This window comes from Rissa tridactyla, chromosome W (genome assembly GCF_028500815.1).
Source record: "Rissa tridactyla isolate bRisTri1 chromosome W, bRisTri1.patW.cur.20221130, whole genome shotgun sequence".
Classification (NCBI taxonomy): domain Eukaryota; kingdom Metazoa; phylum Chordata; class Aves; order Charadriiformes; family Laridae; genus Rissa; species Rissa tridactyla.
Window position 1 is genome coordinate 810,652 of NC_071496.1, and position 17,618 is coordinate 828,269.

General features: G+C 40.8%; 1 protein-coding gene across 3 annotated transcripts in view; it reads left to right on the forward strand.

Moving 5' to 3' along the window:
- The window catches only part of LOC128902007 (phospholipid-transporting ATPase IC-like), a 37,810-nt gene that overhangs the window by 18,759 nt on the left and 1,433 nt on the right, over positions 1-17,618 (forward strand). For 2 of the 3 annotated variants that reach the window (XM_054184262.1, XM_054184261.1), the window contains exons 5-27: positions 598-711; positions 1,250-1,348; positions 1,454-1,515; positions 1,953-2,025; positions 2,121-2,191; positions 3,454-3,536; positions 4,278-4,436; positions 4,617-4,705; positions 5,455-5,645; positions 6,555-6,763; positions 7,588-7,631; positions 7,778-7,934; positions 8,818-9,006; positions 9,750-9,862; positions 10,342-10,506; positions 10,860-10,971; positions 12,097-12,172; positions 12,573-12,705; positions 13,874-14,159; positions 14,931-15,154; positions 15,705-15,788; positions 16,747-16,992; positions 17,246-17,384. In XM_054184262.1, the coding sequence (XP_054040237.1) occupies positions 598-711; positions 1,250-1,348; positions 1,454-1,515; positions 1,953-2,025; positions 2,121-2,191; positions 3,454-3,536; positions 4,278-4,436; positions 4,617-4,705; positions 5,455-5,645; positions 6,555-6,763; positions 7,588-7,631; positions 7,778-7,934; positions 8,818-9,006; positions 9,750-9,862; positions 10,342-10,506; positions 10,860-10,971; positions 12,097-12,172; positions 12,573-12,705; positions 13,874-14,159; positions 14,931-15,154; positions 15,705-15,788; positions 16,747-16,992; positions 17,246-17,384 (3,118 nt within the window). Of the gene's footprint in view, positions 1-597; positions 712-1,249; positions 1,349-1,453; positions 1,516-1,952; positions 2,026-2,120; positions 2,192-3,453; positions 3,537-4,277; positions 4,437-4,616; positions 4,706-5,454; positions 5,646-6,554; positions 6,764-7,587; positions 7,632-7,777; positions 7,935-8,817; positions 9,007-9,749; positions 9,863-10,341; positions 10,507-10,859; positions 10,972-12,096; positions 12,173-12,572; positions 12,706-13,873; positions 14,160-14,930; positions 15,155-15,704; positions 15,789-16,746; positions 16,997-17,245; positions 17,385-17,618 lie in introns of all 3 variants that reach the window. The other variant, XR_008463570.1, reaches the window with a different exon arrangement.

Sequence of the window (17,618 nt, forward strand, 5' to 3'; positions counted from 1 at the left end):
TGCAACTGGAGCCATTCAGATAGAAGTCCTCCATGGTTGGACTAGGTAGGGACTGGCACTCGTGAGAGTTGCCTTTGCTGGATCTGGCATAGTCCCTCCTGAATAAGTGTAATTAACAGTCCTTCATATCTGGATTCATAATTTGTAGTTTGATGCCTGAGATCAATTATATCGCTAATAGTGATGTTGTGTATTTAGCAAATACTGTCGGGAGGCATTACAGAGAAGACTGGCTAGGAGGAGGAGAGCACTGCAGTTTCCTCCCCTCTCTGTGCTCATCTGGCAGTGCCATGTGCACGGTGACATTTACCTGGGGAGAGGCTGTAACCTTTCCAGACTATGCCCGCGCAGTGCCCTGTAGCTAAAGCTTCAGTCTGAGATGCCTTTTGGGGTACGTTCATGTCAGTGGAACAGACCTTTTTTGCCTTGTTTCATTGAGACGGTGACCCATGTTAAACTGTTAAGGAAAGGTATGTATCTAACAAAGTGTATAGGAAAGATTTCACTAGTAAAATGCTTTACTTAAAAATATGCATTGTACGTTTGTAACGTCAGAAAAATCTGCTGTTGTGAATGACGTTTGGCTTTCTTCAACAGGGAAATGCAATTAAGACGTACAAGTACAACCCTATCACTTTTTTACCACTGAATCTATTTGAACAGTTTAAAAGAGCAGCCAACTTCTATTTTCTTGTTCTTCTCATTTTGCAGGTAAGAGAGAGAGAATACTAACTGTGAAGTGAATTTGAGGTGCTCATCTACTGAGCTGAATAATCCTTATGACACAACTCAGCGCTATCCTGTCAGGACATTGCAGGGTACTTTGTAGGGGACTGTAGCTGAACTACTACAGAAGCTAAGCCCATATTAACAGAAATCTGGAACAACTTACCCTAGCTTTGTATTAGCTAGGGTGAGCTAGCTGCAAAATTCATGAATTTCACGGGGAAGAGATATTTCTTTCGGTTGTTATTCTGTAAAACACGATGGCCTTAAGTTCCACTCATGAATCAGAAGTACCAACAGAAAATATGAGCACCTACAATTGTTAAAGAGAAGCCGATGCTGAGGTAGGGCAGCACGGTCAAACTCTTCCCTGAGAGTCTCATTTATCTCCACAACCCGAGTTAAAACTCTCTCTGATGTGCTGCTTTTTTTTCTTATGTTGTAGTCAGATCACTATTAAATGTCTCTGAACTGAGCTTGATTGATAATACTGTACTGAACTGATTTTATTTGTCTTTTGTAGTCGATTCCCCAGATAACTACCCTGTCATGGTATACAACGCTGGTGCCCTTACTCTTGGTGCTGGGAATAACTGCAGTCAAAGACCTAGTGGATGACATTGTGAGAAACATATTTTTTAATATGACAAGCAAAAGAAAGCAGTATAGTTCATTTGTTTAATTGTGATACACAGTATGGAGTACATTCTCTGCTCCTGGTTTTCAGACTCGTCACAGGATGGATAACGAGGTTAATAATAGGGCATGTGAAGTCATCAGGGATGGAAGGTTTGTACTGTTCCCTTCTTAACTATGTAAGTAATGTTTGCTGCCTTGTGACTAAGTTTCTTCGCAGATCTTAAACCATAGACAACAGGGAAAGTTCAGCTTTTTGTTCTTTACTGCGTGTGTGAAAACCTAATTGAAAATGGAAAATAATTGCCCAAATGAGGAATTTAAACTTAATTCTGTGGCAGTAAATCTGCTAAGAGCAACTTCTTTGGCAGGAAGGACAGAAATTCACGTATAGGTGAAGAGGGAAGAGAAGAGGTAGGTTGACCTCTAAGTTATAGACCCTCAACTAAATTGCAGTTTCTAGAAAGAAAAAACACACCTTACCAAGATGTAATGTTGTTGTACTAAGGAAAGTTCAATATTTCAAGAATTATAGAGTGGATAGTGTTCTAGATTAAATAGTAATAATGATTAAACTATCTTGATATTAGGTTCAAAAACACCAAATGGAAAGATATTAAAGTTGGTGATATCATTCGTCTGAAGAAAAATACTTTCGTTCCTGTAAGTGCTTTAGATATATTTGTTTTATGTTTCTACAGAGTTCTGTACGAATCGGGAGTTGGATTTATTTGACGCTTATTTATTTGTTTTTATAGGCTGATATTTTGCTGCTATCCAGCTCAGAGCCAAACAGTCTCTGCTATGTAGAGACAGCTGAACTAGATGGGTAAGGCTCTATTTAAGGATTTCTTGGATTTAATTTTGGCTTACTGGTAAGAGTGTGTATTTCAAGCTCTACTAGTCACTTGCTGAGCCACACCTGGCAAACTGTCCAGTTTTTGATTCCCGCAATTCAAGGGTCATTCAAAATTGGTGAGGGTCCACTGGAGTGCCACAAAGATGTCTGAGGTGTTGGAGAACATGACATGCAAAGAAAGGGTGAAGGACTTGGATTTATTCAGCCTGGAGAAGAGAATGATTTAACCAGTCTTTAGAAGAGTGATTTAATCAGTCTTCCAGTATCTCAAAGATAGTTCCAGAGAAGATGCTCCGTTCACAAGGATGCACATTGACAGAACAAGAAGCAGTGGATACGAGTTGCTTCAGATGAAATTCTGTCTGCATTCAAGATTAGTTGTTCTCATGGTGGATGGTTTTTACTATTGGAATAGGCGCCCAGAGGCGTGGTGGAGTTTCTCTCACTGGGAACAGTCAAGGGTTCGCTTGACAGGGCCCTGGAGAACCTCAGCTGAAGTCCTGCCTCCAGCAGGAGGTTGGACTTTTGATTACCAGAGGTCTCTTCCAACCTGGACTTTTCTATTATTTTAAACTTTTCTTACTCCCCGTCAGAGTGGGGAAAACAAAAATACATGTGTCTCTGTGCAAGTTTTTCATAGAAACCGCTTAGATAGCGTAAATCTTACTGTCTCTGTCATGTTGCTTTGTAAATGTTGTTTTAGTTCATATTGTCAGTTCTGAATTCCTTTAGGAAAGTCTATAATGACACAGACTTCACCTATGAGGTGAATGTTAGTTTTTTCCTCAGTGAGCAGTGAATTCCTCCCTCAACCTTTAGTATCTTAAAAATGATAACTTATGCAAAACAAGGATCTCTTGTGTTGCGAAAGTTTCCTCTCTATTGGAGCTTTTAACAGCATCAGTTATTAATTATTGCTTTCAAATAACCAAAAAACCAATTAGTTAAAACTTAATTATTATTAGTGAAGCCGTGCTTGTGAGAAGCTTCACTTATGTGCAGTGAGCAGAGGTAAAGGGGTAAGATTTCACTTGTGAAGAAACGCAGCCAGTGTGAGCTAGTCGCGAGGGTCAGGAATGTTTCATGTCTGTGCAAATGCATGGCTTTGCCATTGCTTCAAAGTAGGAGGCTGGTACCTATGGCATATTGATTTGCTTAATTTAATTTTGTTCAAACTTCCGTTCCCGTATCCGTGTTTTTAGTAAAGTGACCTTTTTATCCTTTCTTCTTAGTGAGACTAACTTAAAATTCAAAATGGCACTTGAGGTAACGCACAGATATCTCCAAGAAGAAAGCGCGATGGCAGACTTTAATGGTTTGTATAGTCACATTCCTACAACTATTCAAATGTTGCTCGCACAGTTCACAGTACAAGTAAATAAAACATGGGTGGGGATGGAAGCGTTGCCAACGGTGCCTGTGATGCTGGAGTTTGTGGCTTCCTGGCTTTTGTCAAGAGGAGACGTAAGCAAGTTGCACGAGGAAATTGTGCTGCTGAGCAAAATATAGTGTGTGTGAAGATGAGACCTTTGCCATGACTGAGCTACGGGTATCTGCGCTGTGTAGCAGTGCACAGTGGCAGCATGGTGCGGGAAGGGTGTCTTCCCCCTCTGGGATCGTCGCTAGGAAGTCCTTAATGGCAAAATGAGCTGAACGCTACGTTCATGCTGGAGTGTGAGATCCAGAGAGACGGACGCTCCTGTAAGCAGGCCTTTGTTAAAACTTCAGAAATATTAAAAGAAAAGGTGAACAAAAAGTGCCCTATTTGGCAGTAAATGCTGTGTGTACCCGTCTTGGTGCAGAAATGAATTTTTTCTGCTATTTCAATCTGGAAAGCAAAATACCAGCCTAAGATACCACATGTAAAATATCAGCAATACAGCACTGGATATTTGCACACCCTAAATTTCAAAGAAATGGTTTATTCAGAACACTCGTTTTCTCAAAAAAGCAACCTCATGAAGTAAAACTACTTCTATGGTGGGTACGACTCAATGCATTTTTATTTAACATATTCGTATAACATATATTAATCATATTCTCCAATTTTTTTTAGGTCTGATTGAATGTGAAGAACCTAACAACCGGCTGGATAAGTTTGCAGGAACATTATTCTGGAGAAACACGAGTTATTCACTGGATGCCGATAAGATTTTATTACGTGGATGTAAAATCAGGAATACAGACTTCTGCCATGGAATGGTTATATTTGCAGGTATTTGTGAATTGAACACGTGTAATATTTACCAACTAAATAGCAACTGAAAGCATGCCCTAGGGAGTGAAATGACATCTTTATCTTATAAACATTGACTGTATTTTATGTCCTAGTTTTGTAAAATAGTAATACTAGCACTTGTTTATGTATTGTATCTTTCCTTTTTTTTCCTTTTAGGTGCTGATACAAAAATAATGAAAAATAGTGGAAAGACGAGATTTAAAAGGACGAAGATTGACTCCCTTATGAATTACATGGTTTATACTGTAAGACTTTTTGTTTAAAATTCAGATGTTTGAGTTAATTTTTAAGTGAATAGAGTGAATGCAAATTTAAGAAACTTTTTTTTTTCTTTTGGTGTAATAAGTTTGTTTCCACTTTGTTGTGACCTGATGAGTTGGGATGAGGTAGGAGGAGATCTAAAAAAGGTGCCTCACTGTTGGCAGAGTCTGTGACCCTAAACTGCAGGTGTAGGGCAGCCTACGTGATGTGGAAAAGTGCTTCAAACCCAGTGCTGCAGGTGCTTCTGCTTGTCTGCACTAAACTGCTGGGCAGACCTGAGGACCCAGAGGTCTGTTCAGCCTGAAAAGTTCACCACCTGTGTTTTTTGTCCTTGGTTGGCACCTGCGGGACGTGTGTGTGAGGAATGCCTGCTGTCCTACAACCGCACTCTACTGAGTCACTCCCCAGGACAGGAAAGGGGAGAGAGGAGCTGGCCTCTTGGGAGGCAGAGGCACTTACCTCAGCACGACTGCTGTTCTGCCCCTGCTCTGAGCACGTTCACGTACCCTGTTTGCTGCCTGCTTAAATAAATGTAAAAACATGAAAATGATGCTTGGAGAATAGACTAAAATTAGAACCCAGCTTATTTGAAGAGTTCATTTTGTAGGAAAGGTTTGCTCCCCTTCTTCTTACTTACCAATACATGTAGTAGTCTATTTTGAATGTGGAGATTTGGGATTTAAGTTAAGCAAACGTTTCTGAAGTGTCACATGCCACTGTGTGTACACTGTAGATTTTTGTCGTCCTTATCCTGCTGTCGGCTGGCCTTGCCATTGGACACACTTACTGGGAGCAGCAGATTGGCAACTCGTCTTGGTACCTCTATGATGCGCAAGACTTAAGTCCTCCGTATCGTGGCTTCCTTAACTTTTGGGGATATATCATCGTTCTGAACACCATGGTTCCCATTTCCCTCTATGTCAGGTAGGTAAATACCTTGGCCTTTAATAGCTGAACGGGTGACAGGGTTGAATTAACTCATGGATTAATGGTGAATGGACCTAATTTCCCATTAGTGGTAACAAATGCAGCTTTAAGTTGGGTGGGAAAGCATATTAATTCTCTCTCTGACTGAAGAGACATTGGATGCACTCACCTTCACTGAGATTTTACAAGAAAGTGATCTGTGATTCTGTATATTGTTTTAGTATAAAATCAACACTCAAGGATCTTTGACTCAGAATTTAAAGATACCAAGCTTTTCCTACGGTACTAAGCATATCTGCTCTATACTTTGACTCACGAAAAAATTCTCCCAAGCAATGATCTCTGACAAAATGGGAGGCTTGATCCCGCTAGCATTTAACTTCTCAGTCTAATTCTGCATGAAGGAAGCTACTTGAAAAAAAATAAAATAGAAAAATCATATTTTCCAGATGTATTCCTCAAAAGAGAGGCCTTACTGCTCCATGAAGTATGAATACTTTTGTCTTTGACAAACCTATCTGTAACATATTTGAAGTCCTCCAGCCTCCTACCTGCTCTTCTCCAAATTGTACTTAAAACGCTATTCACAAGTGTGATTTTTTTATTTGTGATGGGAGCAGCACCATCAATACTTCTGGCTTGATAAAGCCGTAGAGGCTTTCCCCCTGTTACTGTGGTGGTGTTGAAGCCGAGCGGTGTGGTCCAGCGTCAGTTTGAGTGGCCTGTGTAGGGGTGACGGTACTCTGTACTGTGCTGGGAAACGTCATTGTTTTGTCTTAAGCTCCTGGCTGTCGGAGCAATTTGAGTCCTGGAAAACAGTCAGAGTCCCCTGGATCTGATAATGTGTCATTATTTTAGAATATGAGATGCAGCTGGGAGTGAGAGCATTCATTTTATTTCATTTAGCGTTGAAGTGATTCGTTTGGGACAAAGCTATTTTATCAACTGGGACCTGCAAATGTATTACCCTGAGAAGGACACGGCTGCGAAGGCCAGAACCACCACGCTGAATGAGCAGCTGGGGCAGATCCACTACATCTTCTCTGATAAGACTGGAACGCTTACACAGAACGTCATGACATTTAAAAAATGTTGCATCAACGGCCAAAGATACGGTAAGTCACCCTGCAGTGGAAACCACGGCTAGCCCAGGAGTGCTGCTTTGCGACGGGAGCACAGAGGGGAGACAGCTGGCAGCCTCTGACCAGTCTGTACAAATAAGTAGGAATTTTAATGCTTGTTTGAAATCAGGTGCATACGAATCCTTTTAGATTCAACTGAACTACCACAATTTAGCCCTGGTATTGAGTAAAGCCCCCATCAAATTGAACTGTTGGGCTTTTCCCGCTTTTTTCCCTTTTAAAAAGTGGAAACTGGTAGACTTGAGTGGGAACTTCCCAGCAGAAAAGTCAGAAATGAATAATTTACAGAATGCTTTACTTTTGGTAGAAACACTTCAGGGACAAAAATCATCTAGAAACAAATAAGAAAACGTAGTAAGAGCAGCAGTTTTTCATTTCAGTGTTAGATACTTCCATTTTCAATCTTGTCTGGATTTCAGTATTTCGAATATGCAGTGTATGTGCTCCAAAACTATTGTCTGGTCAGTTCAAATAACGAAGAACACAGTGTGCTAACACCACGTGCTTTTTTTAAACATCCTACCTCTGAAGACAGATGAGGAATTCCTGACAGTTAAAGCTGTGTTAAGCCAACATGGATGCTTTATGACAATTCCACCACATGCTTTTTTTTTTTTTCTTTATATTTGCTTTGGTGTCCCTAGTACGCAAAAGTACCGTGGCTGTTCATTAATCTTTTTTTTTTAAATCTGAGCTGTTCTAGTGCAGGAGCTGTTCTATATATCTTTTTACTTTGTGAATGAGTCGTAAAAGCTTTGTTGTCCTGTGCCTTCTAACCGATGGTGCTTGCATTGCAGGGGACTGCCGGGATGGAGCAGGGCAGCTGCAGAGCCACCCAGAGGTAGGTCGGTCCAGTCTGGCACTGGGGTCCCTGCGGTCTGTAGAACCGGGAGCGTTCCCTTGCCAAAGTATGAAGAGATGCAGGTAGGCACAAAGCAATTGCACATGAGATAACTCAAACTCTCTCTTCTCCTATTTGCTAAGCAGCAAGTGGATTTCAGCTGGAACACATACGCAGATGGAAAGTTCTCATTCTATGATCACTATCTGATAGAGCAAATAAAATCTGGAAAGGAGCCAGAAATTCAAAAGTTCTTTTTTTTGCTTGCCATTTGTCACACAGTCATGGTTGACAGTTCTGATGGTGAGTACGTTTTTGGGTGTTGGTTGTTGGGCTTTTTCTGTGTAAGGAGAAATGGTAATTCAAATCCAGTTGCACGAGGGAGAGGACCAAAAGCAATGCCGATCCCATAAGTGAGAAGGAGTGTTAGGCTGCTCTTTTAAATTAAACAAAAGCAAGAGCTGATGCTATTCCCTGTGCTGAATTTATCTGACCCTTTATGGAAGGAGGTCTGTTTTTATGACAGGTAAAGTTGTGGCAAATGCACATCTTAAATAACAGCAGGTTTAGAAAGGTGGGGGAGCAGTTTATACAGAGGTCTTGTGGTTTATGTTACGGGTCTTTTCTCCGTTCAAATACATCTTTAAAATCTCAAAAGCATGAACCTCAAATGAATTGATAATGAAACTAGCATAGTGCCTACTTCCACGTTCATATGTGGAAGTACAAACACATTTGGAAACATTTTCAGTGTGGAAAAATGAGTATTTTCAGCATGAGGGTTTCATGCTCTTACTCCTTGACTCTCAGCCCCATAGACATATACAAATTACGTATGTCTGTCCTAAGAGTATTGGCAGCAAATAAGCAAAATTAATAACAAAAATGTGATGGAAACTGAATTTAGAGGTGAACAGCTATTGAAGAATCACAAACGTGAAAAATAAGGCTGGAAGATTCAAATAAAACACTGAAGAGTAATGTTGCTTTACTGTCATCTTTGCGAGATCTCTGTGGAACTGGCAGTCTCCTGTCCTTTCTTGCTCTTCCTACTGATATTTTCAGGGTTGTTTCCACTCTGTTATAGTGGTGTCTGTGGCCAAGGATTTGTCTTTTGGAGCTCCCTTTGCAAATGGGATTGCTCAGGTACTCCTGGATTCTCTTGTTTCCTGTTTCAATGATACAGGTCAGCTCAATTACCAAGCAGCTTCCCCAGATGAAGGGGCCCTGGTTACAGCAGCCAGAAACTTTGGCTATGTTTTTCTTTCACGAACACAAAATACTATCACTATAAGTGAAATGGGGATTGAAAGAACTTACGACGTCCTTGCTATCTTGGATTTCAACAGTGATAGAAAACGGATGTCTGTCATCGGTAAGCTGTTTACAACCAACCGCTGTAGAAAAGCTCACTCGTATTTTATAGGTGAAAAAGTACGTGCAAGGGAAGTTGAAGTCAACAATTATGGCTGTGTAATACACAGTCCTATGATAGATTTTACTCCACATAGCTCTGGATAGCAAAAGAGGGGCTTTGCAATTAGATGCAAATGTGTCCACTAGACAGTCCTGGTGATCAGGCATTGCCTCTGCTGAAAAAAATCTTGGGTCCCTTTAGTAGAACCTTGAAGACATGCTGCAAGGTGATTTATTGCCCCTTCTCCCCAGAGAACAAACAAGTTGTATGTTCCTCTAGCTATTGGAGTACTAGGTACGCAGGCTGAGGTAGCTTTAGTTTTGATTTTAACTATCTTTAAAGTGGTCAGTCTTGAATCAGTGAGAGATCTGGTTTTTGTAAGGCTATAATTCTGGTGCCTCGTATCTCCAGCATATGTCTCTGCCCGGCTCCTATGGGCGAGTGAGATGTTAATACTATTAACAGTTATCTAAAACATAATCCTTGGGGGTTTAAATATCCTCTCCTGTCATGAAAGAGAAGAGGAAATGCACTTGTCAGCCAGGTTACTTAATTGAACATTATTAGAGATGATGAAGAAGAAAGGTGGTCTTGTAGTTTTGGTCCTTAACAGCAGTAGACTGAAAAATCTAATCTGAAACTATTGCTTTATTTAAATGCACTCTAACCTTTTGTCCCACCTCTCCTATTTTACTCCACAGTAAGAGAATCAGGTGGAAATATCAGGCTCTATTGTAAAGGGGCTGATACAGTAATTTATGAACGGTTGCACCCAAGGAATCTAAAGAAAGAAGCTACAGAAGAAGCACTAGATGTATGTTTGTATTTTGTATGCCATTTTAAAATTAGAAATTGTTTATTTCTGACTATAATTTTATTGATTTCCTTCTCCTAAAGAATTAAAACAAATGCAGACCTATCATTGGTTCTGCAAATCATCCCAAACCTGAGAAATAATCAAAGCAATATAAGTTTTCATGCATGGTCTTAAAAATACATTCATTGTCCTTTTGTGAGAAGTGAACTTAAATTTTGTCTGCATGCTTTTTTTTTCGTAGTTATCAGTCTTCCAGCTCACTACACGCCATTCTATTTCTCACCTCTTCAGTCTTTCAGTTCAGACTGCCTTGTCAGCTATAAGTTAGTTTTTGGCATTTCTGAAATACCCAGGACCAACTGTGCAGTCAGATTCATTGTATCAGACTTACTAAGTGCTGTGATCTTAACACTTATGTTTGGATTGCAAACGAAGAGTTTTGTTTTGTGGATGTTTTATTTTTAATTGTTTTTCAGATTTTTGCAAGTGAAACTCTTAGGACACTCTGCCTGTGCTACAGAGACATTAGTCATGATGAATTTGAAGCATGGAATAAAAAGCTTGCGGAGGCCAGTGTAGCTACAACTAATCGTGATGAAGCTCTGGACAAAGTATATGAGGAAATAGAAAAAAACTTGATTGTAAGTCAAGCTTTAAATTTGTAGTGTACTTTTATGCTTATATAAGAAGAAACAGATCTTTTTGAAAACAAAATATCCTTGTTTATTAGGGCATTTTGATTTAGATCTTTTCAGTATTTTATTGGCTTTACAGCCAAGCCAAATTTTAGAGTTTAATAGAATGAAGGGAAATGTATTTACATGTGTTTCCGTGTGGTCATTTCTATACGCGAGAATTTCTTTACTGAATTCTTAGCTTGAGCGGTAGCCTGGCTTGAAGATATATCCAGAATAGTTTCATTCTCTTCTCAAAATGAATCAGTTTTCTATACACATTTATCCTACTAAATACCTATATTTCGTATATCTTCCAGCTGCTTGGTGCAACGGCCATTGAAGACAAACTACAGGATGGAGTTCCAGAAACTATTTCCAGACTTTCAAAAGCAGACATTAAAATATGGGTGCTTACTGGTGACAAAAAAGGTGGGTTTACTTACAGCCAAAGAGCTAGCAAAACCAGGGTAAGGGCTAGAAGATAAACTGGGACAAATGCAGACTAGAAATAAAGCATATCTTTTTAGAAAAGCTTAGTACGAAAGTCCGTTTAAATCACAACTAGAGGAATTTCTACAACATGCAGAATTTCATCCTAGCTGTTCCCCATCCAGAATTACTGGATGGGCTTCTGTGTAACTTCTGTTCCTCCAACAGCTCAGCCTAGATGACTGATTTTGTGACCGTCTTCGGTAAGGAAATACCCAGCTACTGCTTTTGCCAATGCAAAGCAAACACAGGACAGCTTGCTTTTAATACCAGACTTGCTTAGCTCTGAGGGCAGGTGCCAAAACTTGTCTTTTTACAGTGAAGATTTCCTTTTCAAATAATAGCAAGTGCTGCTGACAGAGACTGATTTGCTTTTCTTTTGCTAGTTGGCTAGTCTGCAGTCTGGCAACACATTTTGTTAAGCCAGTTCAAAAAAAGGCATTGAATTTGTAAGTAAGAATGGCTGTACTACAGCCTGGCTGGAGGTGCAGCCAGACCAGCATCTCTCCAATGCTGGACACAGCCTTGGTTCAGGCAGTCCAGAGTGGGCAGGGCGAGATAGCGTGGCGTAGCCTGTGGCTGATTCTGGCGGTGCCTTTGGTTCACGGCCCTCTGACACGGAGACAGCATCTCCACCATCAAGTTAAATGGGCCCTGGTAGATCTTTCTTCTGCGAATTGGCTGATGGACTTTTCAAGGTCACTAACAGTTGTTGCGTTCAGAACATCTTGCGACAACACATTCCACCTCAGTAATGTCCACTTCATAGGAAATGTTGCATATGAAATATAATTCCCTGGCTTTAAATCCATTGCCCACTGTGCCTTTATTGCCACACAACTGTTGTATGACAAATAATTAACAAGCATTCCCTCAACTTCTCTGTGCTGTGTATGATTTTTCTTTTCCTGTTCATCCTGTTTACTGTAATGAAAGGAACCTTTTCATATTGAAATGTAACTTCAAAAATTACTTAAGAGGCTTCAGGTACTTCTGGCTGCTTCCAGCAGTTACTCGTGACAGAACTTCAGGTAAATACTTTCCTTTCTTATTTTTTTATTTTAGAAACTGCTGAAAACATTGGATTTTCTTGTGAACTCTTAACAGATGAAACAACAATTTGCTATGGAGAAGATATCAGGCAAGTGAAAAGCACAAAGGATTTCTTTAGTGGGAATTAAAAATGTTCCATTTTTAAAATTAACCCAGCAGTAACAATGGTTTATCCCATCGTGACTCTTCAATGACTGAACAGTATTTCTTGGCAGTTGGTCAGCTGTTGTCAAAAGGGTTAGACCCAAGGAAAAACAACATGGGGCTGGGAGAAGAACCAGGGCCTTGCAAAACAGCAAGGATATCAGACCAGTGTGATCCTCTTTTCACTGTTGTTCTAGCACTGCTTAGAACATCGCCTAATATATGGCAAAAAAAGTCCTTGCAGCATGTATTGCGTTTGTTTCTTGCAGATTTTCAGTCTGGGACTGATCTAGCCTAAAGCTTATCCTTGACTCTTCTGTAATAGTATCCACCTCTCTTTCCAGTGCTCTTCTTCAAACTAGGCTGGAAAACCAGAGGAACAGAGCTGGATCAAGTACCCATTCTTCTCTAAGAATGAATGAGCCCTTCTTCCAGGGGAGTAGAGATCGTGCCTTAATAATCACTGGCTCCTGGTTGGTATGTACAAAAGATATTCTCCTGTCTGTTTGAGATTTTGGGGGCCACCAAATCGCAGTGTCCTTCGCTGAGGACTCTGTTCATATGTCTGCTTTGCTAAACCAGTCAATGAAAATTCTTTGGCCGTTGTGCTGCAGACAGAACACATCTCTTTGGTATTTATGTTCAGAAGGATTTTTGGTTTTGAAGATTGAAAATAGCGCTCAATAAAATAAGGTATTTCTTGGGCCTTTCAAATCACCCTGATAACTGCCATCAAAGTAAAGCCAAGCCCCTGCAAAAGCACAGTCTGTTTTTTCAGCGTGTGTATTCTTCATGGGGATTCTGCTCTAATGGAAAAAAAATGAGGAGATACTGCCAGCGCTACAGGATGCAGGGCTTTGGTATAGGCACAGAAATCGTGCTTGAAATGAGAGAAGGGAGTGAAAGGGTGGAAACAAAAGACAAGTTTCCTGCTCAGTCCTGCAACATAGTGCTCTCACAGGAGCTTGGAAAGCAGAAAAGAGCTTTTGGCAGAGAGGTGACTAACAGTAATTCAGCGGCTGTTACCCACCCTGTTGGCAGGCTGCTCTTACACCCGTAAAGGAGAAAGTCCAGTGAACAGCTAAGGACCGTCTGCCACGTTTCAGTGTTCCAGCCCTAAATCTTTATTGGTATAAAGCAATGTACGTCTATGTATAAGGCACAGGAAGCAGGCTGGAGATGAATAAAGGAAATCCAGAAGGAACATCAGATAAAATTGCAGGTCTCTGTTACCTCCTACTCCAGCTGAGCTGCCCCAGAGCTAACCCGGGTATTTATAGGACACTTCTGCATGTGTTGGACGTGGTCATGCTTCCTTTTGGAGATGGGGAAATAGGAGAGAGGGAAGCTTAAATACCAGAATGGTTTCGAAAGTGAATTTGTTCCCATCAGAAGAAATATTCCTTTGAACTCTGCAAGAAGTGCTGTGACACTAAATACAAGCATTTTGCTTTTGTTAATCCCACCAAGTACATTCTTTTCATTATTTCCGTAGCTCTTTGTTCGCTCCTCTGCACAAGCATTTTATTAAAACGCTATAAATGGGTGATGGGAGCCTAATGACGTTAAGCGTATTGTATAGGCAGCATTTGGAGTGCAATTTGGAACAGGGTAGAAGGGAACATAATATATTTTTGTTACACAGAATGAAATCCTGCTAGAGAAGAAAAAGAAGAAAAAGAAACTTAAACTGAAATTCCCTAGAACAGCAGAAGAGGAAAAAAAGCAATCTGAGAAGAGAAGAAGGGCTGAAGCTTACAAAGAACAGCGGCAGAAGAACTTTGTTGATTTGGCCTGCGAATGCAGGGCTGTGATCTGCTGTCGAGTGACTCCGAAGCAGAAAGCCATGGTGGTTGAGCTTGTGAAGAAATACAAGAAAGCTATTACTCTGGCTATTGGGGACGGTGCCAATGATGTAAACATGATAAAAAGTAAGGCAGCTGTAGAACTTCTCTCAGTAGGAAAGATCTCTTCTGGGCGTTCTTCTGCAGTCTCTTCACTATTACTCTTTGTTCAGAAGACTCTACCATCTGTTTCATTACCCGTGTTAACATCACTTGACTCTTGTTAGCCTCTATGCCTGTGCTTTCACTTTTGAGGAAGCCCTTTATGAAATGGTTAGTAGTTTTTGCTGATATATTTTAGCTTTTTCTGTAGACATTCCCTGAGAAGGGACTTGAGTTACATCTGTTGTTATGTTGTGGGTTACAAAAGCATAATATAGAGAGCAAAGCAATAGCTTGGCTGCCCCTTGCTTGGAGGCGTTAGCCATCCTGTATTGCAACTGGTGCTCTTTGAACTGCTTCCTGAGAAATCCCACTGAGAAAGAAACTCCTGGGATATGGTTTATGTTACGAGTGTGTGTGTAAACTGCCTGGCCAGTTCATTCAGGGTTTGCTTGCTCTCTCTCATCGCTTAGTTCTCCCTTAGTCAAATTTCCCGGCATCCATTCAGATGGAACAAGCACTAAGAGAGAATCGAAGCGACAGTGGATACGTGAGCAGTGAATAACAGGGCAAAGAAGGGGCGATGCGCTATTGTGTTAGTCTTTAATGCAGCCTTTTGTGCTACATACAGACATAAAATGGGGCAGAAGAACCTGAAGCAGAGAATAGGAACCATTAGAAGACCTTTTGCCCTAGGTTATATTTTTCCTCTCCCTTTGTTCAACATAGTGTGTGGTGTTTGTTTCATTAACTTAGCAGCTCACATTGGAGTTGGAATCAGTGGCCAAGAAGGGATGCAAGCCGTCATGTCAAGTGACTACTCTTTTGGGCAATTCCGCTACCTCCAAAGACTGCTGCTGGTCCACGGACGATGGTCTTACATTAGGATGTGCAAGTTTTTGAGATATTTTTTCTACAAGAACTTTGCTTTTACACTAGTCCATATCTGGTATTCATTCTTCAATGGCTTTTCTGCCCAGGTAAGGAGGCATGCTCGTGTGCAATATTAACAAGCACATCTTCCTTTTTGTGGGTGCAGAATAGCAAAGGCTTAACCTGGGAAGTGATGGGAGCCTGAAGTTATCATCAATAATTTCTGCGGGAGAACAGCTGATAACGACCAAGCTAGTTAGTTACAAGCTAAGCAGTCGGTTGTGGTTTCAAAACACTCAAGTCAGTATCACGATTGTACAGGGAGGAAGAGATTGTTACACAGCGGTTTGGGAAACCTTTCCCAACCCTGCTACTTAAGATATTCCTAGGTGAAGTTGGATGCCACATGAACATTTCAGTAGGAAACCAAATCCAAAAGTCAGGTAACACTGATGGTTTGTAAGGAGTGCACCAGCTTTATACAGGCAAAAAAAGTTTCAACAGAGCTTTGAGCCAAGGTGCTGCTTGCCTTTGGGGTAAACACCAAGACAAGTAATTTAATGCTGTAGTAGAGCACGTGTGGTTTTTCTCAGGAATTGGAAGGAAAAGGTGTAATCAAAAAGAAGTCATTAACTACTGAAACTTCTCTTCTTGCAGACAGCCTATGAAGACTGGTTCATCACGCTGTACAACGTGTTGTATTCGAGTCTCCCGGTTCTGCTGGTTGGCTTGCTCGACCAGGTATTCTCCGTGTTGTTAACCACAGATGAGTCCAAAGGCACCTAACATCAAGTCTTTAATTACACTGAAACCAGTTGCTTCAGTTTATGTACAAGGCATCTGGGGGGGGGTTGTTTGGTTTTTGGGCTTTTATAAATGTATTCCTCTTCCCAGTGTGTGAGGTAAGAAGGGACAATAAGCAGAGGGTTACTGAAATAGCCAAAGTTAATTGATCTTCAGTGCTAATAATGTTTGGTAAAAATATTGCTAAGTGCCTGGTATTCCATGCCATCATTCACACAGCACAGCAACGGGCGGCTTTGTTAATGGAAAAGACATTCCTTGCTTAGCCTCCTGAGCTGAAGATGTAGGGACTGAACAGTTTCGAATGACTGTGTTTGACAGGAAGTCTTGGTGCGTAGCATTTATTTTAATTCAGTGGGACGCAAGTGCTTTTGGCCTTCTCCACGTGTTTTTGCAAACAAGGCTTACCTGCTGATTAGCCAAATCAATGTTTCTGCTTTCTATTGTGATAAAAGCTAAGAAATTCAGTACCAAATTAAGATCTCACCTGAGTATTTGTTAGAGACTTAAAGGCAGGACATGCAATGATAGCCCTCGTCTTGCGTTTATTCAGTGTGTAGGGAAAAGACCCAACACAATACATAGCCGTAAAGAGCTGTGCAACTGTGGACATTCTTGTCTTGGCAAATAATGGGCTAAAAGTGTAGAAGCCTGGAAAGGGGGTATGTGATGGCTTTGTGAGAGATGTCCTCCAGGCCTGGCTCTTCCTAGTTGCATGTGTTGCTCTGTGCGGAGCCCTGCTGCCCACACTGCTATTTGAAGAGGGAAAAGAAATCTGCCATTCCCTTTGGGACGCTGGGTAGTTGAGCTTCTTACTCTTTAAAACTCACATTGAGAACAAGAAATTGCAGCAACTTTTGTTTTTTTTTCCTTTTTCTTTTCCTGCTTTATTAAGGACGTGAGCGACAAACTGAGTCTTCGGTTCCCTAGACTGTATATTTTGGGACAGAAAGATTTACTTTTTAACTACAAGAAGTTCTTTTTAAGTCTGCTTAATGGAGCTATAACTTCATTGATAATCTTCTTCATACCATATGGAGCTTACCTTAAAACTATGGGACAAGATGGAGAAGCACCTTCAGATTATCAGTCGTTTGCTGTCACAGCAGCGTCTTCTCTTATATTTGTTGTCAACTTTCAGGCAAGTAAGCTTAGCTTCCTCATCTCTGTTGCTCTGAGAACACCTTCTGGTCATGTTTCTGAATTTGTCTACTAAAAACTTAACAATATAAAAAGGCTTCCCCTTTTTGCTTTCTCTCTTCTCTGTTGATGCGCTCTCTCCGACTGACGTGTAACTGGATGAGAGGTGACTTGACCAAAATGCTGTCAGTTTTCAGAGTCGTTGACATTATTTTGAATTAATAAACTCATTTGGAGCTTTTGTTTGCTTTCAGATTGGCTTGGATACATCTTACTGGACTTTTGTTAATGCTTTTTCAGTATTTGGGAGTATTGCACTTTACTTTGGTATCACGTTTGACTTGCACAGTGCTGGAATCCATGTTCTCTTTCCTTCTGGCTTTCAGTTCACAGGTCAGTCCTTGTGTTTGTGTTTCTTCTTCCTGCCTCACACAGCAGAACTATGGCCCAAATGTCACAGCATGAACCTTTTCTTTCAATGAAAATGAGCTGGAACTTGATGTTGCTCAGCAGTAGGGGTCTGCAAATGAAAACGGAGTTAAAACTGGGGGGCCACCTTAAAAGAAAGGGAATGCAATGATCTGGCAGGGTGTGCATTTGCCAGGTTGCTCTAACTGATCAGCGGAA